The sequence below is a fragment of the Chenopodium quinoa genome, unplaced genomic scaffold (assembly GCF_001683475.1).
Source record: "Chenopodium quinoa cultivar QQ74 unplaced genomic scaffold, ASM168347v1, whole genome shotgun sequence".
NCBI classification, from domain to species: Eukaryota; Viridiplantae; Streptophyta; class Magnoliopsida; order Caryophyllales; family Amaranthaceae; genus Chenopodium; species Chenopodium quinoa.
Window position 1 is genome coordinate 2,430,387 of NW_018743074.1, and position 25,147 is coordinate 2,455,533.

General features: G+C 40.7%; 1 protein-coding gene across 1 annotated transcript; it reads left to right on the top strand.

Annotated features, from left to right (window-relative positions):
• Window positions 1–6,104: 6,104 nt before the first annotated feature.
• LOC110731725 (WD repeat-containing protein 44-like) lies at window positions 6,105–11,364 on the top strand. Its single transcript, XM_021911613.1, has 8 exons — window positions 6,105–6,601; window positions 6,981–8,304; window positions 8,389–8,479; window positions 8,580–8,737; window positions 8,822–8,873; window positions 9,746–9,825; window positions 9,937–10,030; window positions 10,373–11,364. Exons 2-8 carry the CDS (start codon window positions 7,096–7,098, stop codon window positions 10,963–10,965), a joined length of 2,277 nt encoding a protein of 758 aa, XP_021767305.1. The 5' UTR covers window positions 6,105–6,601; window positions 6,981–7,095; the 3' UTR covers window positions 10,966–11,364.
• The last annotated feature ends 13,783 nt before the right edge of the window (window positions 11,365–25,147 follow it).

Genomic DNA, 25,147 nt, shown 5'->3' on the forward strand with positions numbered 1-25,147 from the left:
TTAGGGGTAAATCCGTACTTCATGACGACTAATGATGGGCTGGATTATGAAGGGGTATTTTTGTCATTTCAGATAACTGGGCTTAAGACATGGATTAGGGCCAAACAATCATAGTTACTTAACTCTATTATGAACAATTTTGTTTGAAGATCACATATATCATATCTATAAACTAGTAAGGTCAATTCATATATTTTCTTAGAGGGAGGTCACTTCATAATTTTATCAGTTAGTGGCACTAGTATAAAGTGTCATATTAATGTCCTAATTGGACCAACCACCCCTCTCCCCAAATGATAATGCAACAGCGATAAGTCGGGTAAAATAGTCGGATCTAAAGCCTTGATCAACTGCAATTTTATGTATTTATTTATTTTTAATTAGTTAGGTGAACACTCATCTTGAGAGGGGGGTAAGGGAAATTCTCCCAAGGATGAGTCGGATCGAGAGACTTGGCCAACTGAGCCAAGCTTCCTTCTCAATCAACTACAATTGATGTTACAGATTTTATAGATTGTGCAATTTATGCTCTTATAAAAAAAAAGTGTGCAATAATATTATCATAAATAAATGAGGACATTGAGTGATAACACATGCATTCTCGTAATAGATTCAACTTAGTTTGACTAATTTTAGATAAATAAGGTCAGGTAAATTTTAAAAATAATTCGGATAAAGGATAAACCAAGTTATATTCCAATGGAAAAAAATAATTTATGGTATGCGAAGTATTATGCTTTAAAAAAATTGTTTTTCACTCTACAAAAATACTCCGTATATGAAAGTAGGATCAAATCTTATTTTAATTTATTGAGAAACCTGGGCCACCACAAATCTCTACAACAATTCATATCCAAATATTGGGAATATTCATGTAATCTTGTTCACGTATCAGTCAAAGGGTTGGCCCAACCATGCTTCTAATTTGCTACTCTGTATATTTCAGCGCAATAGAGCATCCACCCTCTTTGGTTCCCCATTGTGTGAATATTACTACTCCAGTATATAAATATGGTCGAAGACTCTTAAATAGTGGTTGTTTGGTTAATCATATACTCCCGTATTAGTTTCTAGAATACTTGTTTTTCTAAGAAAAAAAAATTAATTGTGTAAGATCGAACTAATTAGTGTACCAAATTATTTGATCGATTATACGAGTAAGTAATCTCATTCTCATACATATATGCATTTCACTTTGTAAGAATTATAACAATCTAGAAATGTTTAATATCAATCAAACAAGCGTAATTATACTTTGTTTAAAGTAGAGGATGAAATAAGCCTTGGCCACTGGCTGCTTGGTTGGTGGACCTTTGCATGGCCTATCGGTCAACATCGTCCTTCCTTGAACCAAAACATGCTTTAGGTATGGCGTACCTTATGCTAATACTATTGTATTATTTAAAAAAATACACGTCCTGGACCTTTTGTTTACTTGACCAAGCAAATTTTAATTTGATCTAGATATATTGTATAGTTTCGCTAAAATAATAATACAGTGGTTGTATTTTGTTTTTTAATAACACTTTTTTTTTTTTAAGGAATTTTGTAACACGTTTTGGACCTTTAATTTGGTTGACCAAGCAAATTAGGATTTGCTTTACATACGTATACATTTATGAATACCCTTATGTCCCTCTTATAGTCAATAGTCTTATGTATTACTCCCCTAAGCATAGATTGAGAGCTTCTCAATATATAAACTATAAATAAACACCGACTTTAATATTTTTGGATATCTTCATAATCGCTAGAAAGTTAACACGAATACACTATCATTTTTTTAAAGAATGCTTATAAAAGTCAGGTAAACAATTTACAGGTAGAATTTCATACAAATTTTTTAAGGATCTTTTGATGGGCATAAAAGGTTTATAATGAGTCCAATGATCTAGAAATTCATGACATATAACTTTATAAGAGTATATCAAACTATCAAAGTAACACCACAAATTTTTATATAACCTATTGCTTTGAATGGGACCATGCACCAAACAATATAAAGTCCCTGATGCTCCTCATGCAATATAATGACTCCAATAAGAGTCACTTCTGCAATGTAAAAAAAGAAAAAAAAAAAAAAAAAAGGAGTCACTTCAAAGTGGGGATCACTAGATTTCAGCACATGATCGGACAAAATCTGGAGTCATTATTAAGCTCTGTTTGGTTCAAAAAAAAAAATTTTAAGAAAAAAAAGGGAAAAAAAATAATTGTAAGGATTAATTTGATTTAAGAAAACTCAAGCTACCCTATTCAAGTCACAACTAAAATTAATTAAATTTGTTTAAATATATTGTAGATAAGCTTGATCAAGTTTGGATAAGTTCATGTAGGTAAATAACACATTCTTGTGAGGAGTTACGATTATAAACGGAGGGTATGACTATTGATGCAAGTTGAAGTACAAGCTGTACAAATAGGAGTCACTGGCCGGGCGCGTATGGATAGCCAGTGAATAATCAAAATAAAATTGTACCTTTGAAATGTGTCCATAGTAAATAATATGTCCAAGAAATAATTTGAGAAAAAAATACCATCAAAATTCCTTAAAACCACCAAAGAAAGCGACTTATCACACTTTCACAAGTTATATGAACATTTATTATGTGACTGTCATTTGAGTGTGAAAACATCATTATGGATGATTGGATGAGTATAAATGTATAATTTCAGAAAGGCATACCACAGTAAATTAATTAACATTTACTCTCCACTTTAAACATTTTTGGAATATTTTACTTGTTTTGTCAAATAACTTAAGATCGAGTATAATTTTACCAAGATTTGGCACTCTAATCCTAAGCTAGCTCCAATCCCCAACACTTTTTATAGAGTAATTTTCATAATCCAACATTAATTTAATAGTATTAAAAAACTTGTTCCAAAGTACAAGCTTATTTGCTTCACACAGAATCCAATATCAACCTTGACCCCATCCTAAACAAACAGTAGTTATGCAATGCATTCATGCATAATCCACCTTTACAAAATTATTGACCATTCATCAAAACAATAATCATTATTAAAATAATGTACTAAATAGAATTGTTTGTGTTCATACAACTGTACGTCTCAATGTCCTGTAATCTTGGAAGTGTTTTGCTCCTTGGACAAATAACCAGGTTAAGGATCAAACATTAAAAAAAAAATCTTAAAATTGAAAAAAAAAAAAAAAAAAAAAAAAGGACTTTGGATCTTTCAAATATTGGAAGTCTTGTCTTCGATCTAGAAGTACAACATGTCAACAATTAGCAATATTTCGCTTGCTATGCAGATGCCGTGAAATAATGGAAAGAGCTATTGATCTGCTGCGGGATCAATTTTTCTCTCGATTTTATAACATTTTGCAATTTTTTTCTTAATTATATTAAATTTAATTTAATCGTTAAAATATGGATGGAGTGGCATTTGGGCACAGACTAAATAAAATAAGAGTAGCATTTGGGCTCAAACATTATGCAGTGTTATTACATGGAGTTAAAAATCTCACATCTAAATCATGATCAATATTTGGGTTTGATAATATTGGGAGTTAAGCATACATGAACGATCCAAAGTTTTGGTTTTTTCACTTTTAAGGACCTCATAATTTTTTTTCCACCTTTAAGGACCTCATTGGTGAAAAGTTCACCACACTAGTTAATTAGTGAGTTCTTTAGGTTAAAAAATAATAAGAAGAAAGAACAAAAGCTAAACTTCTATAATTTTCACTTATAAGAACTTAACCATTTTTTACACCTCTACACTTATAAAAAAATAAGAAAACTGAAGGCAAAATATCTGTAAGAATATAATGATGTAAAAGTTTAAGTTTCATAGTAGATCAATTTCTTGGATGAATAAGGGAGAAAAAAATGCTTGATATTGGTCGAGAGTTCTTTTGTTATTACTTCGTAAACTTTGGATAAAAGCACAAAAACATGGAGATATATAACTTGCTATAAGTGTTGAGTATTCGTAGAAATGTTGATTTTAAAATTATAAGCGTCGATTTTAATATTGTTAATACAAGTGTTGATTTTAAAATTGTTTGCTAAAATATATATTTATCAATCTCAAAAAAACCCCCTTCCTCTCACTTCCTTTATTGAAATAGTGGGTTTAAATTAATTATTAATAGATGTAAGTATATAATTAAAGAAGTTTACAATATTTTATTATATATATTTCAATAAATAAGTCAAATTATTTAACAAGAAATATATTTAATTAGCAATAACTCAAGAGGTGCTCCTTATTAGAATAACATAATGGTTTATCAAAAAAAAAAAAATGCAAGAGATAGAGTACATTTGTAGGTAATTTATGTTTTATTTCTGTTAACTATAATAGCTGAATCGTTAATATTATAATAGCTTAAAATTATAACTATTATGCAACGAGTACTTTTGAATTTTATGTATTTTTTTTCCCTTTTCTTAATAAACTAAAAAAATACAAATAATACTATATTAACATTTGAAAAGTTAGCCTATGGTTAAAGGTGAGTTAAATGACCAAAAACCTTAACCTAGGTCCTTAAAGGTGAAAAATGCTAAAGTTTAGGTCCTTTTTATTAGTTTAACTCACAATATTGGCGTTAAATATTTCACCTTCAATTAAATTTTATTTCTTATGTTGTCACTAAATTTTTGCATGGAGTATTTTTATATTTTATTTTTTAAATCTTGAAATACGTTGTTAAGTATTAAGTATTTTGCAGGTGTAACTTAAAGGTTTCATAATATCAATCTTTTTATATTATTTATTAAGTTTTAATCATATATACTCCACCGTGTTCATAAATAATTGACGTATTTAACAAGTAGGAGTATAAATTCCAGGTTAAAATAGTGCTTTATCACGCATAAGTATGAAATTTGATCATACTGTGTTAATTATTCTAATACGGGAGTAAAAAGAGGTAGTCCTTGAAGGACAAACGTAAAGGTGGGCTAAAAAAAAGGGCAGAAAATAAAAGCAGCGCACAAAGAGCAGGGTTGAAGAATTAAATGTCATGCAGCATGCTGGGCTCGCTGGCGCAACAGTCTGGCAGTAAATGACAGTGGTGTCTGGTGTGGCACCCAGCCTAAGCTAAGATAGTCTCCGTAGTAGTAGTACTAGGCTTGATGAACCAACCTAGGTAGCTGCTGCTATTTTTCTGACACTCGTAACATGTTTCATGCTTTCCTCCCTTCCCAACCTCGAACCGTCACTTCATTCTTACAATTTTCCTATTTCATGAGTGCTTAAATTAGCTATGTTTTTAATGTTTTTTCTCCTAATTTTGCCAAATTTTGGTTGTTATTTCATTCCTTTTTTAGTCTTATTATTTTTCATGGGTCTATGTGTAGGCACAAGTGGGACTTTAATGAATACATGTGTCTAAGGTTTGTATTAGGTTTTTGTTGATCGTGGGGATAGGTGATGATGGAAATTAATTGCAATGATATTATAGGAAGAAGATATTTTATATGCGGTAATGAAAATTAATGAGAAAAATGAAAATATTATTCGTGCTTGTATTTGGAAGTGGACAAATATTACCAATTTACCACAATCGTTATTTATTTTTAAGGCAATGAAAAACCTAAACTTGTCCGGGAAAATGAAGGGGATTCCAAATTTTCAACATGTTTAAAGTGAGATTCAATTTCAAACTCATAAAATCAAGAGAGATGCTCTAAGCAATAGAGTCCTCACACTCTATTGACCACAATCATTGGTATATGGGTTATAATAACTTTTAATCTGTTATGAGTATCCTAATAAGAACATATGATCGATTAAGTACTTTTTCTATGAATATTGCAAATATCATCAATATGAGTAATTTTTAAAGGTGTCATCGATACGAATAAACTCTAAAAACATCTAAATAACATGTACATTATCACGTGGGAAAAAAATGTAGAAAGGCAAAAAAACATTAACAATTAGCACAATGGAGTATAAAGAAGCAAGCACATACATTGTCACAATTCATAAGTCGTTAGAGATTATTTTTACAAATGAATATCCTATACAAGTAGTTTCAAAAGTGTTATTACCGCCTATAAAAAGGGTCCAGGCTTGATAAGGAAGACGGACCAAAGTGTCGTCAAAACCTAAGATAAACAATGAATGCCTTGTTGGAAGCTAACCAAACCATGAAACAAATCAAACATTAAACAAGAATGAAGTTTCCGGTGGTAAGATAACTAACCGTAACAGTAGCAGCCAAAGAAGAAGAATACTCGCACAAATACAACCACAACCTTTCACCTTCCTCACCATTTCACTTTTTTCGAGACTTTTCCTTCTTTTTTCTCTCTCCTCTTTACTTTGTTTTTCTGCTTTAATTATTATATTTCCAGTTTAATTCAATTACAATTCAATTGCAATCCAACAATTCAATTTAATTCACTCCAAAAAATTTTAAAAAAATCCCATGTGATGTGAGTAGTACTACTACTATTGTCCTGTATTTATCTCTCTCTTTCATTTTCAGATCATTATTTTATTTGATACAGACTATTTCTCTTCTTCCTTCAATTTTTAGAGAGAGAAAACAAAACCTGTGAATTCCCCAAGAATTTGTTGGTTTTTGTGGTTCAACTTCTCACTCCTCTCTTCTCCCCAGGTTAGTATGTTTACAAATCCCTACCCACTTTTTTTTTTTTTGTTTGTTTGTTTGTTTGTTTGCTTCCTCTTATTAATATTTTGTTCTAGTACTTTATTTGTTCACATTCTTCGTTTTTCTTGGTAATTATGTGTTGATTTTTATAATTATTTATCATTATTTTAATTTCTTGAAATTGGGTTTGCTCCCTCCCCCCTTTTCGCCGTGATCTCTGTGTTGTTTTGTACTGAAAAATGATGCTAAATTTTAGTTTTTTATGCATATAAATTTAGTTGATTTGTTTTGAATTATGTTGAATTAGTTAGAATTGGGATCTGTGTTTTGTGAGTTTATATGATGAGCTGAAAAAATTCCTCTTTTTTTGTTTGTTGTTGCGTAGAGAGAGAATTATTTGCTGCACAGCTGGAATTTGTTAATTCTGGGTGCTAATTATGTTGGGGTTTTTATAATTGATCCATCCGGGGTGGATTGTAGACTTGTAGTTCATGGGTTGAATGAACAATAAGTGGGAAATGGGTAGTCTAAGTGAAGAAGATGACCAATTTTATGATTCTAAGGATTATATCACCCCTGTTTCGGATTCCGGATCCGATGGGGTGGAGAATTCTGATTCAGAATCAAGGATTGCTGAGGATGTGCTTCGCAATTTCGGGTATGAGGTTTGGATCCGAAGTCCCGGAACTATTGGTGAGCGCCGTCAGAAGCTGTTGAAATTGATGGGTTTAGCTCCGAATCAAGTGGTGGAGGAAGGGGATGATGTTGAGTGTTCTAGCAGATTTGAGGGGGAGGTTGTGGATAGTGCTAGAATTATGGAAAATAGTGGGACGGTTTTGAGGTCGAGTTTTAGGGAGCTGCATTCGTCGAGTCAGTCTTCTGTATCATGTTGCTCGAATGATACGCATGAGTTGTTGGATATGGCTATCGAGGAGAATTTGGTCCGGAGAATCAGGAATTTGGACGATGGATCGGAGTTCATTGTGGATGAACTTGGGCAAGATGGATTATTCAGAAGACTTCGAGAAGTGGGATCTAATAGGTCGCTCAGTGGGGAGGAATTTGAGCGGATTCTGGGCCTATCGCCGTTGGTTCAAAGAGCCATGAGAAGAGATGGTGGTTTGGCACCCAATACTAAAGTTGAAGGAAAAAAGAGAGCTAAAAAAGGATTTTTACGGAGATTAGGTGTTGTGGCATGTATTGCGGATACACAGTCAAGCTCAAGGATTAACCGAGTAGAAAGTGATGGCTCTTTATCAATTTTAAGACGTAGAGCTCATAATGTTAGGGTTCGCACTTACAAAAAGCGTTCTAAGGATTTTTCGGCTCTTTATATGGGGCAAGATATTGCTGGACATGAAGGTGCTATCCTTACAATGAAGTTCAGTCCTGATGGCCAGTTTCTGGCAAGTGCTGGTGAGGATGGAACTGTTCGGGTATGGCAAGTGATTGAGTCTGAGAAGTCAGAAATAGATCATGTTCCAGATGTTGATGCTGCACATGTCTATTTTACAATCAACCAACATGGAGAATTAGTACCTGTTAATGTTGACAAAGAAAAAAGGGGGAGATTGAAGAGCCTGAGAAAATCACCTGAGTCTGCGTGTGTTATCTTCCCACGGAAAGTATTCCAATTAGCAGAGAAGCCTCTTCATGAGTTCCATGGTCATCGTGGTGAAGTGTTGGATCTTTCCTGGTCAAATAACAAGGTCAGTTGCTTTGGAATTGGGTTCATTCTGTGTTTCTCCCAGATTTAATTTCGAAAGTTTCAAAATTTTTCCCTGACTATGCAGTGCCTCCTGTCATCCTCTGTCGACAAAACTGTCCGTTTGTGGAGAGTGGGATTTGATGAGTGCCTGAAAGTTTTTTCACACAGCGATTTTGGTACTATCTTGCTCTCCTGCACTTATTTGTTAGCAATTATTTTGGTGCTTTGGTACTCAACATGAACTTATTTCTGTATGTCCTGCTGTTTTTGAATCAGTCACATGCATTCAGTTTAATCCCATGAATGAAAATTTCTTCATCAGTGGTTCTGTTGATGGTAAGGTTCGTATTTGGAGCATTTCCGAAAGTGGAGTTGTTGATTGGACTGACATCAAAGAAATAGTCACTGCTGTTTGTTATCAGCCTGATGGAAAGGTTTGCACTTTTTGGCCATATTGTCTGCAGAAATTTTGACATCGAAGGCCTGTGTTTTAAAGAGGTTTTGTATTTGTGATGTAGGGTGCAATTGTTGGCTCAATATCTGGTGCTTGCTATTTCTTTGATACTTCAGGTATGCGTTTTTGTTTCAGCCTCTACTGCAGTTTTTCAGGCATTACTGATGTAGATAATGTGCTTTGATTTTACCTTTTAAGGATTAGTCCAGTGTTCATATTGCAGTAATTTGGATGCTTGACAGTTTAGATCTATGACGTAAAGTCTGACATTTAAGCAAAAACATTTCATCTACATATGTCCTTCATAAATCGTAACCCACTAGTAAAATGTATGTTTTTATTACCATCCACTTCACTAGCCAAGTCTCTGGTTCTTTTGAAACATTATATGTCAACTCAAGTCAAGCATTTCGTTCCCAAAGATGCCCATCAGATGATGCAATGGATTTAAGGCATGGTCTTTTAAACCATCGAATAGGTGTAGTTAAGGATTATGTTGTTTACCACCTTTTTCTCATGGTGCAATTATGTCATGATGAAACTTGCTTTGGAGATTGCCTGTAGCTAAAATGGAGTTAGGATCTGGGTTTAAAAGGATTATGATCCTACCTTTTATTTTTATTTTTAAAATTTATAATTTTTATATTGACTTGTGAGACTTGCTTTGATGGATAAAGAATTTAAGCTTCTACTACTTAATATAGTTTGATGAAAACTAGAATAATACAGAGTATATCATTTCTGCTAAACAAATTGTTGAATCCACAGTGAGGGATCTCTGTCTTTCTTACTGGTTTACTGCTTACATAATGCCTCCACATTGATAAGCAGTTAAACTTGGAAAAGTGATTTATCAACTGTAGATGTCTAGTTGAATTATATGTTAAGTTGATTTTCCACTTATGTTTTACCAATATTGTTGTGGTGTAGTTGTGTCTTTTTAATATAGTTTCATCTATTCCTTGTCTAAGATTCTTTTTTTTTACAGATGATCGGCTGCAAATGACTGATCAAATATCGTTGCATGGTAAAAAGAAGGCACCCTTGAGAAGAATTACTGGGTTTCAGGTGATTATTTTCTCAAATTTACTATCTTTTGCTTGTTTTGTTATTACCACTCCTATGTCACCTCCCTAGTATTTTGTAATGCTGACTTCAATTTGTATATGACGGATACAGTTTTCCCCTGGTGACCCAAGCAAGCTCATGGTTACTACTGCTGATTCCCAGGTCCGAATACTCAAAGGGGTTGATGTAATCTGTAAATATAAAGGTTGGTGACTCTTCCCTTTTTTAATTTTCTTCAAGGCTTCTGTGTCATCCAAACTAAATCATTACTCAAACAGACAAATATGACTATTTAGTACTGATTACATTTCTCTGGAAGTTTTGCAAAATTTTGGAAATTTTATCTTGGTCCACTAACCTAGAGGACCGGGCAAACAACTACCTGTGTTTTTTTCAACATTTCTCCAGTTATCTACTTTCTCTATGTCGACCAAATGAGCACTTAAATCTTGCTGTCAGTTAAGCAGGAGTGAATTATGCAATTTAATTTGTATAGTCTAATTGATTTTGTAGCCTGATTTTTTAATCTGTTATTTGCTGTTATCAGGTCTTCGAAATGCAGGAAGCCAAATATCTGCATCATTTACATCAGATGGAAAGCATATTGTCTCAGCGAGTGAAGACTCTTTTGTTTATGTATGGGACTCCAATAAATCAGACAGAACAGTTTCATCTCACTTTCGGAGCAAGAGCTCCTGTGAGAGATTTTTCTCAAGCAACGCCTGTGTTGCTGTTCCTTGGTATGGAACAACATGCAGCAATGTTTTACCTTGTCTCTCGGAATCATCAGCAACTTCTCCAGGAATCATGGTTCGATACACAGCTGAAAGAAGACTGGAACATCAACCTTCCGCCGAGAGCCCACACCTCAGAACATCATTATTCTCAACAGATGCCATTTCTCTGGGCTTTCCAGATCCATTTTCCAGAGGGGTTGCAACCTGGCCGGAAGAGAAGCTAACCAGCTCAAATTCCCTTATTGTTTCATCAGCAACTTGCAAATCAGAGTACAAGTTTTTAAAAACAACATGTCAAAGTATGGCAAGCTCCCAACACGCGTGGGGTTTAGTCATTGTAACCGCAGGTTGGGATGGTCGAATCAGGGTATTCCAGAACTATGGTTTACCGGTTCGCTTGTAAATTCTCAGGAGTTTGGTCAGTGTGTGCCTCAAAATGGAATTTATAAATTTATGATTCCATTGTATAAATGTAAAGGTAAAAATTTTCCCCACACGTAATTATATTATATACTTGTTAGTTGATTTTTTTTGCCGAAAAAAAGAAAAAGAAGAAGAAAATTGGGTCCATATTACTAGTTTTTAGCAAGAGGTTACAGGCTCTCAAAAGTCAATGTAATTTTGGCTGATTTTGTGGAAGTGGAAGCTACCTTCCAAATTTGATTATTGAATAGTAGATCTTGGATTTTGAGGATCAAATATTCATTGTAGTTGACTTTTTTCTTTTGTATATGTCATATTTTTATATACCAAATTGTTGTGAGAACTTTTACAGTTTATATTGACTTTTTCATTTTATATACCTTTACCAACTCCAACAAATAAAGCAATTGGGTCAAATCCTGGATGTTTTCGGCTGTCTTGTATGAAGTGTAAGGTAGAGTGTTAGAATTACCTTGTTAACCCATTTGTATTTATTATTCACATTAAATAATCCAATATGACTTATGCTTTTTAGATGGATTATACTCATTGTTCTGTTAAGTTATCACACTATAACCTATGATTGTTTACCATCACGTGTATCTAGGTAACCTATCCATTAAGTAGTCTAAAATTATGTGCTCTATTTATCCTGTTTTAGGCAATATAATCGATCTATTGAATGTGAAACATTTAACTAGTGATAAAGTAAGTGCTTAAAAGAAGATTGATCTCCGTTGAACAATTGAAGATTGAGAAAGGCAAGCTAGTTTATTGACTCACAAAGTTACAATAACTTGTGAGATTGGGATGTTAAATTTTACAGTCTTGTAAAAAGTTAATGTGAAGCTATCTCATGTTTTATACAAGCCGTGTTATTGTGCAACACGTTATTGCGTTGGTGGTTACTTCGTGCAATAAAATTTGGCATATTTAGAAACTTATGCTAATTAATAGCATTTGTTAGGGGTGGATGCTATTCACATTAACAAAAACCCTCTCGTGTCTTGTCCAAAGGAAGCGTGCAAATACAATTCAACAAAGCTAAGATCTCAACGTCAAAAGCTTTCCTTATATTATGCTTGTCAATATATTCTCATTTCTCATAAATTGTTCATTACTTCTATATTTGAAATGGTCGGTACATAACTAGTTGATCCAACGCAATTTAACAAGTAGTTGTTTACTATGTATGAATTTGGCAAAACTTGGTGTAAACAACAACAACAATAGTTTATAAGATTGTTGATGGAAAAAATAGTGATCACCTTTTTAAGAATAGGAAAATGTTATCTAAGTTTGTTAAGTTAATCAACCAAATTACATGAAGATACGGCATGAAGAACTACGGCAACTAGTATAAACGAGCAAATTAACCCGAAATGGAATAGTCTATTAGCATATAGGTACTTCGCGTATAATGTATTCATAGCCTTCGAAGACTAACAAGTTCCAAGCCCCCATTTTTTGAAGTGTGCTTAGAACCAAGCTCCATATATAGCAAAAGAGGTGCCAAATCAAACTCTTAGCGAGCCTCACTTGCCTTTTATAGAAAGATCAAGAGTTCTATGTCTATCAATTTTAGTTGAAGTTCTAAATTCAATTTCTATGGATAGATGAACATTTATAGCTAGATGGATTATAGACAATGTAGGTATTAGCTTGTGTTTCGGTTGAAAACAATGGGACCTTGCCGAAGGTCCACTGAAATGGAGAAGACTGGATTCGATCCAAGTTGTGTTGGGCCGAAGGTTTCCTGCACAGTGAACACACGTAAACTAGCCTCGGGGGTGTTTCCGAGGAAGGCCCCTCCGATGCTAAAGTCAGTACAATGTGTAGAAGGAAGACACTATGCAAGAGAGTTTGTAGCTTGAGGCTTTTGTGGAATATTTCTGAATGCAAGAATGAGCATATGAATTGGAATGTCAATGATCATATGTGATGTCCCTTTGAATGTGTTAATATGATGGCTTTTATACCTCATCATACTTGGAGAGGTTGGGCTTTAGCCCAATTGGCTTACTTTGTGGGCTGACTTTTGACTTTTGAGCAATTGGAGAGTTGAACCTTGACCTTGGGCTTTTAATTGGATCATTTAGTGCTCAGGCCCAACTTTGACTAAATTGGACCCAAACAACTTGCCCCCCAGACCCGATTTGGAAGAATGACGGGTCGGGTTTGATTTAACTCAGAAAAGGAGGGAAGTAAATGATTTAATTGATCCAAAAATTTGAATTTAAACCGTAATTAATGAGATAACAACGGTTAATGATTTGCGGAAGTTGGACGGATAATGGGCAGTTTAATCACAAGACATGTGTTTAATGGTTACTTAGTGGGTACTTAAGAGAAATTAAAGCACAGACTCTTCGTATCCCGTACCTGGAGATATAAACAGAGGCGCGTCATTCTCCTCACTTATTCACCAACACAAACCCAGAATTCTTCGAGAGAGAAACCAAGAACCCGCATCAAAACTTCGCAAATTCCCCCGAGCATTGAGCTTAGAAACTGAGACTTGCCACTACGAACTCGTAAATCGGCAACTTTCGCTTCAGATTAAGGTAAATTCCTTTGATTTCAGTTTATTTTTCTTCGAATTCGAACTCCTTCCCCTTTTCTTTCGACTTTTCTCTTCGAAATAATCCATGGCAAGAGGAGTTAGAGGTAGAGCCCGTGCTCCAAGAAGAGCAAGGCCGATTCCCGATCCTAGGAATAGGATTGGGACCTGGAATGGTCAAAGGCCGGAGTCTGACCCTGCTGAAGGGATTAGGGCGACTCCCCTTTCCTCGGCTCCTCCTCAAAGAACGGATGAGCCGAGTGCTTCTGGACGGGACGATGAAATTCCCGCTGTCCTTTGGGATATCCTCCCTGGGTTTTCAGAGTGGGAGAATGCCGAAGTCGCTTCGGCCATGATAAAGAACCGCCCCTACTCATGGTGGGTAGAGAACGCCGATCAATATCGATTTGCTGAGCAAATTGAGTTGCACTACGACATTTTTGAAGCTGATGGATATTGGTGCCGAATGCCCTCAGCATCCGATAGAATCCATCGTCCACCCCCGGGGTATGTGGGGGTGTACACGAGACAGCTTCAGTATGGGCTGAGGTTCCCTTTGGACGTTTTCGTCCGAGACTTGCTGATCCATTACAACATTTCCCTATGTCAGCTAACCCCCACCAGCATCCGAAGGGTGATGACATACTTATGGGTCTGCAAGTTCTTCAAATACGTGCCGAACCTGCACTGCTTCAGAAAGCTCCATCGGCTAGTGCCAAATATTCAGAGTGGGCACGGAAGCCATGGTTCTGGGTGGTATCGGATTGAGTCCCGGCCCCAATACTTGACCATGTGGCCAAATGACTCTTCAGACAAGGACTGGAGAGGTCAATGGATTTGGGTTAGGGCACCCATAGATCCGGGCCACCCTTGCGTCTTCAGCGCTCCCCGGTACTTAGCTGAGCCTGATCCCGAAATGGGAAGTCTAGGTCCCCCCGCAGATAACGGGGCGGATCCGAACCTGGATCAGCAACATATCTTCGGCAAGCTGCCGAACCCGGGGGGGAGTGGTCGAATGCAGCATATCCCGGAGACTTGGCTCCCCGATACGCATTACGTTTTCCAAGAGAATATGCTAGCAGCTGTTGGCCTCAGCCGAAAGTTTAAGGATGGTAAGCTTCTTCGGCTGGGGCCGAGGCTTTTAACTACCTCTTTTTCTTCTCTCGCTTTGCTTTTTTATGCTGTGCCAACATATCTGAGCTAAACTTTTTCCCTTTCCCTTTTTTCAGAGCGGGACGAGACCAACGTTGGTATTAACTACGCTCGTCTTGGTGTTAACCGAGAGCGAGTTGTAACTGAACGGGCCCCGTCTATCACTGAGCCGAGGCATAGGGAAGTTCATCTGGATTCTTCCCACTTCCAAATTGAGGCTGTTGCTCTGTATCAGAGGCAGAAGCCTTGGTGGAAGAAGAGAGACCCTTGGTTTCAGCTGCTGAACGAAGAAGCTGAAGCTGCCCGCACAGCCGAAGAGGTTGCACGGGTACTTGAGGCTTGCGAAGGAGGAGAAGGGTCCTCCAGAGCTGCTGAGGCCGAAGCTGCAGCTAGAGCAGCTGAAGAAGACGAGGCTTTGCTGAAAACCTCGGTGAGCTTCAGACAACTTTTTTCTTTTCATTTTCATTTTCATTTTTTTTTTTTTTTTTTTTTTTTTTATTCACTCTTCTTCCCCCCTGTCTGTTACAGTCTGAAGAGAGTAACAGACACAGAGAAGGCAAAGCTCCTGTTCGTCCCGAAGATCAAATACAAGAGTCTTCAGACTCAGATATGGACGAGCAGCCTCTTCTGAAAAGGCGCCGAAGGATGGCCATCATCGGCCCTCATGACTTTCAGCAGAGGCCGATGACCATCGGCGTCGCAATAAGGGAACCTGAGGAAGGCAATGGATCGCCGAGGGTTCCCCAGCCAACACCCCAATCTCCTCAAAAGACCCCTCCGCCACCTCCTGAGATGGAGGTGGATCAGAGAACTCCCGAACCTAAGGGAGGGGTCCAAGAAGAAATCAAGGAGAGTGCTGCTGAGCACGAAAATAAAGATGCCGTGATGTCAAGTGCTGAAGGCTTCACGGCAGATATCGCAAGAGAGGTTGAGGCTTTCGTCCTCACCCCTGAAGAAGAGGAGGTCATAGTACTTGACTCCTCTGAGAAGGACGATGCTGAGACAACCAAGGCTAATCAAGCTCCATCGTCGTCCTTCCCTTCTTTCCAGACTCTGCATTCTGGAGAAATGGGTTTCTCGGCCCCCCGAATTCCAATCCCAGATCACATCTGGGACCTCATATGGGGTCAAAACCGAGAAGGAGCTGCAGCCTACTTCGGCAATTTTGCTGGCATGTCCGAAGTAGACAGGGCAAGGATCTGGTCGCTGAAGGCCACTGCTGGGATGGGCGAATCCAGTAGATCAGTTCCTGACCCAGCCAGGTCTAACCAACTGCTGATGATGCAGGTAATTTTCCTTCATTTCCTCCGAAATTCAGCTCTTTACATATATATATTTTTTTTTTATTTATTATTTTTTTTTTGTCTTCCTGTTTTCAGTTCGTGCACAATCAGACTCTCACTGTAGAGCTGATTGATACCCTACAAGATAGGGTAGACGCTGCTGTGCACGAAAAGAAGGTGGCTGAAGAGGAAGTTAAGCTTGCTAAGCTGAAGCAAGCAGCAGCTGAAGAGAAGCAGCAGGAGGTTGAGGAGTACGGTAAAAAAGCTGCCGAAGCTCTGAAAACCTTCTGCGATGCTATGGAGATGGAGGTTTTTCCCCCACTGATGGAAGGGGAAAAATTCCTCCAGGAGCATATGGGAGTGGACGTCTCCAAATTCAAGGCTGCTATTGAGAGCCGAATTCAAGAAGGAACTGCTGCACAAGCTGAAGTGCAGCAGCGTCTAGAGGCTCTTGAAGCCAGCCGAATGGCTGCTGAAGAATTGCTCCTGGCCAAAGACGTCCAACTCTCAGAGGCTGCTGCTGCTGCTGAAGCTCAAAGAGCTAAATTCCAAAAGGCTGAGGATCAATTGCTGATCCAGAAAGTTGAAGTGGCCCAGGCCCAGACAAAGGCTTTCCAAATTCAGCAAGAGCTGAATGAGCTGAGAGGTTCCTCCTCCCAAGTCGCTGATGAGCTGAAGAAATCCAAGGAAGACTTGGAGGAGACCCAGAAGAAGCTGGCTGATGCTGAGGCTTTACTCAAGGTCCGTGTTTATACCCAAGAGGAATATGAGATGGGTTTCAGAAACGGATTCCGAGTATGCCGAAGAGTCTGCCTTCATGCTGAGCCGAAACTGGACTGGTCTAAATGTGCTGAGTGGGTCCAGAATCCCGAAGACCCTCACATGAAGTATGCAACTCCAGCTGAAGCTGAAATTCTTAAGGCTGAGGAAGCCGAAGAGGAAGCTGAAAGACTGGAGTTGGAAGCTGAGCAGAGGGAAAGGGAGGCTCGGCAAAGTGCAAAGCCCGCTTCTTCTGCTGCTGGAGCTGAGGCCACCATGGGACTCAACGCTGATCAGTCTGATCCTCCGGCTGAAGCATAGGAACTCGGGCAGTCGTCTTCAGAATCTTGCGGTTCATCATGCGCTTAACTTTAGACTTGCCGCTTTCTGAGCTTTTTTGCCTTGTTTTTTTTTTGCTTCAGCTTGCCTTGTCGTACAGCAGTTTTATTTTTTGCTTATGTACGTATTTCGGCAGCTGTTATTTTCCGCTTGTGGGCGGCTGCCGATACTGAATTATTGAACTTGTAGCTCAATTTTTGAGAAATATTAATCTAATGCTCTTTTCTTCAGTTGCTTTACTTTTGAATGCTTTACTGTTTCTTTTCTTCAACTCTGCCGAACATAGTTGCACTGAGTGCTTCTTGCCCCCACAGAAATTGAAGTATGACTTCAGTTAAATAAGCAATTTCTGAACTTCTTCAAAATGGGTATCCGAAGCACAGGGCCAACTGAAGGCAATGCTTCTGGGATACAAGTCTTACTGAAGATTGACTGTCTGAAAGTTGGATATCCGAAACACAGGGCCAACTGAAGGCAATGCTTGGGATATTAGCTTTCTGGGACTAACCTCCTTAGAACAAGTCTTACTGAAGTTTGACTTCAGCTGAAAGACCAGCGTTCTTAAAGAAGACGCATATCCGAAACACAGGGCCAACTTAAGGCAATGTTTCAGATAATGGCTCTCTGGGATACAAGGCTCAGTTAAGGCAATATCCCAGAATTGTCCATGGACTCATGTCTTTGGAGAACAGGTCTTACTGATGTTTGATTTCAGCTGAAAGACCAGTGTTCTTTAAAAAGACTGAGTTTTATAAGCCATCTGAAACCCAGTTACCCGAAGGCGAAGGTTTCAGACGAGGCTGATTTAAAAAGGCTGTTATCCTTGATTTTCTGTCTATCTTTGAAAAATGGATACCCGAAACACAGGGCCAACTTAAGGCAATGTTTCGGATAATGGCTCTCTGGGATACAAGGCTCAGTTAAGGCAATATCCCAGAATTGTCCATGGACTCATGTCTTTGGAGAACAAGTCTTACTGAAGTTTGACTTCAGCTGAAAGACCAGTGTTCTTTAAAAAGACGAGTTTTGTCAGCAATCTGAAACCCAGTTACCCGAAGGCGAAGGCTTCAGACGAGGCTGAATAAAAAACCCTTAAAGAGTAGATAGAACAAAGAAAATTTTGAAAGGATAAAAAGTTGTAAATATTTATATAAATGGCGGCTCCAAGGCCTTTTATTAGTTCAAAATGTACTTACAAAGATTGTTCTGCCCCGAAGGGTTTACACATGGTATTTTTTTCAGTACATCAGCGTTCCAGTGATTCTTCAACTCAGTTCCATCCAACTGCCGAAGTCGGTATGTCCCTGGCTGAAGCTCATCGTAAATTTCATAAGGTCCCTCCCATGTAGCTGAGAGCTTCCCATGGATTCGGCCTTTCTGAACTGCAGCAGCATTCCGAAGGACAAGATCTCCAATTTTGAGAGGCCTTGCATTGACCCTTCGGTTATAAAATTTGCTGACTCTCTGCTTATAGGCCGCCATTTTATCTCGAGCTGAGTCTCTTACTTCGTCGAGGAAATCGAGAGATTCCCTCATCAGTCGCTCATTCTCAGTCGAGAAATGGTGCACTCGAAGGCTCTCAGAGCCAATTTCCACTGGAAGGACGGCTTCGGCACCATACACCAATTCAAAAGGTGAGTGGCCCGTTGCCTCTTTTTCAGTTGTCCGAAGGGACCAAAGGGTTCCAGGGAGCTCCTCTAGCCATTTGGACTTTTGATCTTCCACCCTCTTCTTGAGGGCATTTAAGATCTGTTTATTTGCTGCTTCGGCTTGTCCGTTACTTTGCGGGTGGCATACTGCTGAGTATGCCAGTTTGATGCCGAACTGATCTGTGTATCGCTTCAGCGGTAAGTTATCAAATTGCCTCCCATGATCGAAGACAAATACTCTCGGGATGCCAAAGCGAGTGATGATATTCTGCCAGATAAATTTTCTGACAGTTTGCTCTGTAATGTTCGAGGCTGCTTCGGCCTCGATCCATTTACTGAAGTAGTCGACACCAACTATCAGCCATTTTTTCTGGTACACAGCCTCTGGAAATGGTCCCAGTATATCCAGTCCCCATTGGGCAAACGGGAGTGGATTAAGGATCGGCTGAAGATCCCTTGCTGGCTGATGGATAACTGGAGCATATTTTTGACATTTTTCGCATTTCCGAACCAGCTCCTTAGCATCTGCGATCATGGTGGGCCAGTAATATCCAGCCCTCAGTGCCTTGTGGGCTAAGGTTCTTCCCCCAATGTGGTTCCCACAGATGCCGAGGTGAATCTCCCGCAGGATATAATCTGCATCTGTTGGTCCCACGCATTTCAGCAATGGGGCTGAGAAGGATTTTTTCAGAAGTTCCCCCCTGAAGACAATGAACCTAGAGCTGGTTCTCTTCATTTTGGAGGCCAAAGCTTTGTCCTCAGGAGTTTCTCCCCGAAGCTTAAAAGCTAAAATGGGTTCCATCCAACTAGGCTCTGGGTCGGCGCAGCACACTTCAGGTGCTTCGTCGACACTTCTTACTCGACGCACTTCTACATATACAGACCTGTTCAGCTCGGTAAAAGATGAACTAGCAAGTTTGGAGAGTGCATCGGCCTGAGTATTCTGACCCCTTGGGATCAGCTGAACCTCAAAAGTTTTCAGCTCTGCAATGACTGATTTGATCTTGGCAAGATAAGCTATCATGGAGGGCTCTTTGGCCTCATAGCTGCCAATGATCTGATATGCAACTAGCTGAGAGTCTGTTTTTAAGCAGACATGATCGGCTTCCAAGGAGATGCATAATTGTAGGCCGGCGATTGCTGCCTCATATTCGGCTTCATTGTTCGAGGCCTTAAAAGAAAATTTTAGTGCATACTCAAAGGATTTGCCCTCGGGAGAAGTTATCACTACTCCTGCCCCCGAACCGTTTTCGGTGGAAGACCCATCCGTAAACACGGTCCAGACTTTCTTGTTACTGTCCAGCACTTCTTGGTATGAGCATTCGGCCAAGAAATCCGCCAGGGCTTGAGCCTTAATGGCAGCCCTCGGACGGTAGCTGATGCTGAATTCGGTGAGCTCAAAAGCCCACTTGGCTAGCCTACCGGATTTTTCAACCTTGCCAAGAACTTTTTCCAACGGCTGATCAGTTAAGACCACTATCTGATGGCAATCAAAATAGGGCCTCAGCTTCCGAGCAGCTACCACTACCGCGAAAGCAACTTTCTCGAGTAGAGGATAGCGGGTCTCGGCATCCGTCAGTGTATGACTGACGAAATAAATCGGTTGCTGACTCTTACTCTGTTCCCTCAGCAATACTGCGCTGATGGTGGCTGGGCTAACGGCCACATATAGGTATAGAGTTTCTCCTTCAACTGGGCTAGCCAGCGTTGGGAGTTGAGCCAGATGCTCCCGAAGCTGTTGAAAGGCGTCTTTTTGCTCTTCCTCCCAAACAAGCTCTTTTGTTTTCGGGAGTTTCAGGGCTTTGAAGAAGGGTAACCCCTTATCCGAAGCTCTGGAAATGAACCTCGAAAGGGCTGCCATTCTTCCGGTGAGCCGCTGAACATCCCTCTTCGTTTTCGGCTCAGGAAGGTCGAGCGCCGCTTTGACTTTAGAGGGATTGGCATCAATCCCCCTTTTGCTGACCATGAAACCCAGGAATTTCCCTGACTTCACGCCGAAGACACACTTCTTCGGATTCAGCTTCATTTGATGCTTTTTCAAGGTGGCGAAAGTTTCAGCCAGGTCCTTTACATGGTCCTCTAGTTTTTTGCTTTTGACGATTGAATCGTCAACATAGACTTCCATGTTTCGGCCCTTTTGATCGGCAAAAACTTGATCCACCAGCCTTTGATAGGTTGCCCCCGCATTTTTCAATCCGAAGGGCATCATTTTGTAATTATATACCCCAGCGTTCGTGACGAATGCTGTCTTGGCTCGATCGTCGGGGTGCATAAAGATCTGATGATACCCCGAGAATGCGTCCATGAAACTAAGCAAGGCATGGCCACTTGTCGAATCGACTAGCTGATCGATTCTTGGCAAGGGATAGAAATCCTTTGGACAAGCCTTATTTAGGTCCGTGAAATCAACGCACATCCTCCAGGTACCATTGGGCTTCTGAACCATCACCACATTTGCCAGCCATTCCGGATATTGGCAAGGTTCAATGAACCCTGCCTCCAATAATTTTTTGACTTCGGCTGCGATGTCTCGGTTCTTATTGGCGGAGTAATTCCGCTTCTTTTGCTTAACTGGTCGACACGCTGGGTCAACATTAAGCTTATGGGAGATGAGGTCTGAACTTATCCCGGGCATATCAGCTGCCGAGAAAGCAAACACATCCCTGTTATCCCGAAGGAGCTGAATAAGTTCACAACGGGTGTTAGGATCAAGGTCCATCCCGATTGTTACACATTTCTCAGCATCTCCTTCGGCCAACTCAACTGTTTCAGTCTGTTGGTCCATGTCCATTGCCGAGGGACTGGACTCTTCAGAATCTGGTCTGCTGCCAATGTCAGCAGGTGTTCCAGTCTTTGCGTTCTTCGGCTGGCTCTCTGAGTCTTTCGGCCCAGCTGAAGAGTCAACCTTTTCCCTTTCGGGACCTTTTTCTCTGGGCACTGATCCTTGGGCCGAAGCACTTAGGCCTTTCGGCTTTTTTGTGCTTGGCTCTCTTTCTTTTTCTTTCTCCTCCTCATCCTTGTCGTTATCTGGGCGACTACTGGATGGCTTGAGGTAGTTGCACCTTCGGGCGTCCTTTTGGTTGCCCTGTATCCTTTCGGGGAAGCCGGCGTCTGAGACATAAATCATCAGCTGATGATAAGTTGAGACGACCCCTTGGATCTCGTGAATTATGGGTCTCCCCAAAATCACGTTGTACACTGAAGGAGCGTCGATGACCAAAAACTCAATCATGACGTTCCGGGCTGCCTCATCGCAACCGATGGTGACAGGAAGTGTCACCTTCCCATCTGGATAAGTTGAAGCCCCATTGAACCCGGATACCGGATAGGGTACCGGCGTAAGGTGCTTGGGCTTCAGCTTAATTTGGTTGTAGGCCTTTCGGAACAGAATGTTTGCTCCGCTGCCACCGTCAACAAGGACCTTACTGACGTCGTGGTTGGCCACCGTGGCGATGATCACCAACGGATCCTCGTGAGGGAACGTAATCCCCCGGCAGTCGGCGGCTGTGAACGTCATGTTCGGCACCGGCGACTGGGGAGATTGAATGTCAGCGTTGTTCACCTGGTGAGTCAAAGCTCTAAGGTGACGCTTGTGCTCCCTCCGAGAGTATATTCCTCCCGAGATAACATTGATCGGAGGGAATTTCCCCTCCGGTTTTTTACTGTTTTTCCGGGGGAAATCAAGGTCCTGCCGAGGGTCCTTTGCTAGCCTCTCGGATTCTTTTTTCTCGCGGTGATCCGCGATGTATTTTTTCAAGTATCCCTTCCGGACCATGTCCTCTATCTGGTCCTTCAGCTGGATACACTCTTCAGTGTTGTGGCCCGAAGACTCGTGGAACTCACACCACTGATTTTTATTTTTTCGCTGATACCACTCTGGGAGTGGTCTCGGCTTTCGGTAACTCTGCTCCTCCTTCGTCACACTGTAAATTTTGGCGCGTGGAAGAGAGAGCGGAGTGTAGGACTCGTATCTGCCTGTGTATGAGGCAAACCTGTCCTTCTTTAGGTCGCTGGCCGAAGATGGCTCCGAGGCCTTTGATTTTCCCTTTGCCTTATGGCCTTGGCCTTCAGACAAGGGTATTTGCCTCTGTTTCCCTCCCCCGGATTGAGGTTGGGTTTTTGCTTTATTCCATTCTTCGGCTCGGATGAACTTATCCGAAGCACTAAGAGCTTCCTCCAAGGTCTGCGGGGTATGCATGACCATGAAGTCTAGGAATTTTCCTGGCTGAAGGCCATTCTGCATTGCAAAAACAGCTAGCCCCTGGTCCAGCTGAGAGACGCTTGATGACTCGTTACTGAAACGAGTCAGGTAGTCTCGGAGGCTTTCGGTTTCCCCCTGTTGCAGACCCATGAGCTCTGCGGTAGTCTTTTCTCGGCGGTTTGCCGTGGAAAACTTGCTCCTGAACTTGGAGGACAGATCATCCCAACCTGTTATGGAGCCTTGCCTTACTCCCTTGGAGATCCACGCTTGCGCGACCCCCTTGAGAGTGGTTGGGAAATATTTGCACCAAGTCGCCTCGGATCTGGGGCAAAGATGCATATGAGTCTCATACGAGGCCACGTGGTCCTTCGGATCCGTGGTCCCGTCATATGTGATATGCGACGGTATTTTAACCGTGGGTACGCGCTCTTCCAGTATCCATTGCTCGAATGGTGAACTAGCGGGAAGCATAATGGCCTTGCCCTTGTTCCTGGCCGAAGGGACCGCGCTCCGCCCTCTTAGAGAGGTAGGAGTGGTTTTCGTCCCTGGCTGGGAAGTCTGGGCCTCGGCTGCAGGGAATGAGAGGCGACTACGCACGCTCGGTTCCTGGCCGCCGAGTCGGTCAAGGACGCTTCTGCGAGCAGTCTCGGGTTCCCGGCGAGTAGATTCTGGCCGAGAAGCTGAGCTGCTGCTCTTATGCGCTGCTGGTCTTGAGGATGAGGATCCTTTAAATAATTGAGAGTTCTTCTTCCTCTGTTTTTCATTTTTCCAAGAATCCTCCTCCCACTCTTCCAGTTCCCGGAAGGAAGGAAGCTTCCCACCGTCATGGTCTAACTTCCTCCGCTGATGCCGGGTATGCGGAGGAGTTTGATCACGAGGCGGTGGCATATTCTGTGCCCTCATTGCCTCCATGAGTACTGCCAGCGCTCTTGCCACCTCTTCCGAACTGGGCCCCGTCAAAGGGGTCCCCGGCCGAGGGTGGTAATGAGGCCGTGCAGCCGATGGTTGGCTTTGGGACACTGAATATGTCCTATGATCAGACTGACCCCTGCTAGACCGAGAGTGGTCCGGCCTATATTGAGAGTCATGCATTATAGGAGATAGGGAATCCTCCTTGTGTGATCCTCCCCCCGAGCCGGCACCCTTGGGAGAGTTCCGGTCCGGCGAGGGCGATGGTGTAGGGGTTTTAGGCTTTTCGCCCGCTCCTTGACGGAGGCTTTTGCTCTTGCGGTTCTTAGCCATGGCTGCTAAGATAATTGCAAGATGATCTTGGTTAGGAATTTGGCTTAAAGATTTTTGAAAGTCTTCCCCACAGACGGCGCCAAATTGTTTCGGTTGAAAACAATGGGACCTTGCCGAAGGTCCACTGAAATGGAGAAGACTGGATTCGATCCAAGTTGTGTTGGGCCGAAGGTTTCCTGCACAGTGAACACACGTAAACTAGCCTCGGGGGTGTTTCCGAGGAAGGCCCCTCCGATGCTAAAGTCAGTACAATGTGTAGAAGGAAGACACTATGCAAGAGAGTTTGTAGCTTGAGGCTTTTGTGGAATATTTCTGAATGCAAGAATGAGCATATGAATTGGAATGTCAATGATCATATGTGATGTCCCTTTGAATGTGTTAATATGATGGCTTTTATACCTCATCATACTTGGAGAGGTTGGGCTTTAGCCCAATTGGCTTACTTTGTGGGCTGACTTTTGACTTTTGAGCAATTGGAGAGTTGAACCTTGACCTTGGGCTTTTAATTGGATCATTTAGTGCTCAGGCCCAACTTTGACTAAATTGGACCCAAACAGCTTGTGTGGATTAGAATTTTATCTAGCATTCGCATTTTGCTAATAGCGCATCACATTTAAAGTTGTTTTTTGTTTGAATATTCCAAACATATATATGATGTAAAGATGACATTGAGCTGGCGTATTGAAATATTTCATCCCTTTGTACTGATGGATTGACAAGGCATGCCACGACATGAATATAGTGCTAGGCCGTCAAGTTTAAAGGAGTTACCCTTGCCCACATGTTAGTACTTGGTAGTGCCGTGTCTTCGTACCTAAGTTAATTATTTGATCATGCCAAAGTTCATGTCTCATATAATCTCAAGCAAAAGCTTCCTTAATCCCTACCAAAATGCATGAGACCTAGCTAGGTTGCAACCCACAATACCTTGTTGTGTCTAGCCATGATCACTCTCTGCCAAGCTTCGGGCTATCTCA

Excerpts from the sequence above, each read along its gene's own strand:
- LOC110731725 (XM_021911613.1), top strand. The coding sequence starts at position 7,096 with ATGAACAATAAGTGGGAAATGGGTAGTCTAAGTGAAGAAGATGACCAA. Across the intron at positions 8,480-8,579 it reads TTTTTCACACAGCGATTTTG|TCACATGCATTCAGTTTAAT; the intron begins GTACTATCTTGC and ends TTTTTGAATCAG. Across the intron at positions 8,738-8,821 it reads GTTATCAGCCTGATGGAAAG|GGTGCAATTGTTGGCTCAAT; the intron begins GTTTGCACTTTT and ends TTTGTGATGTAG.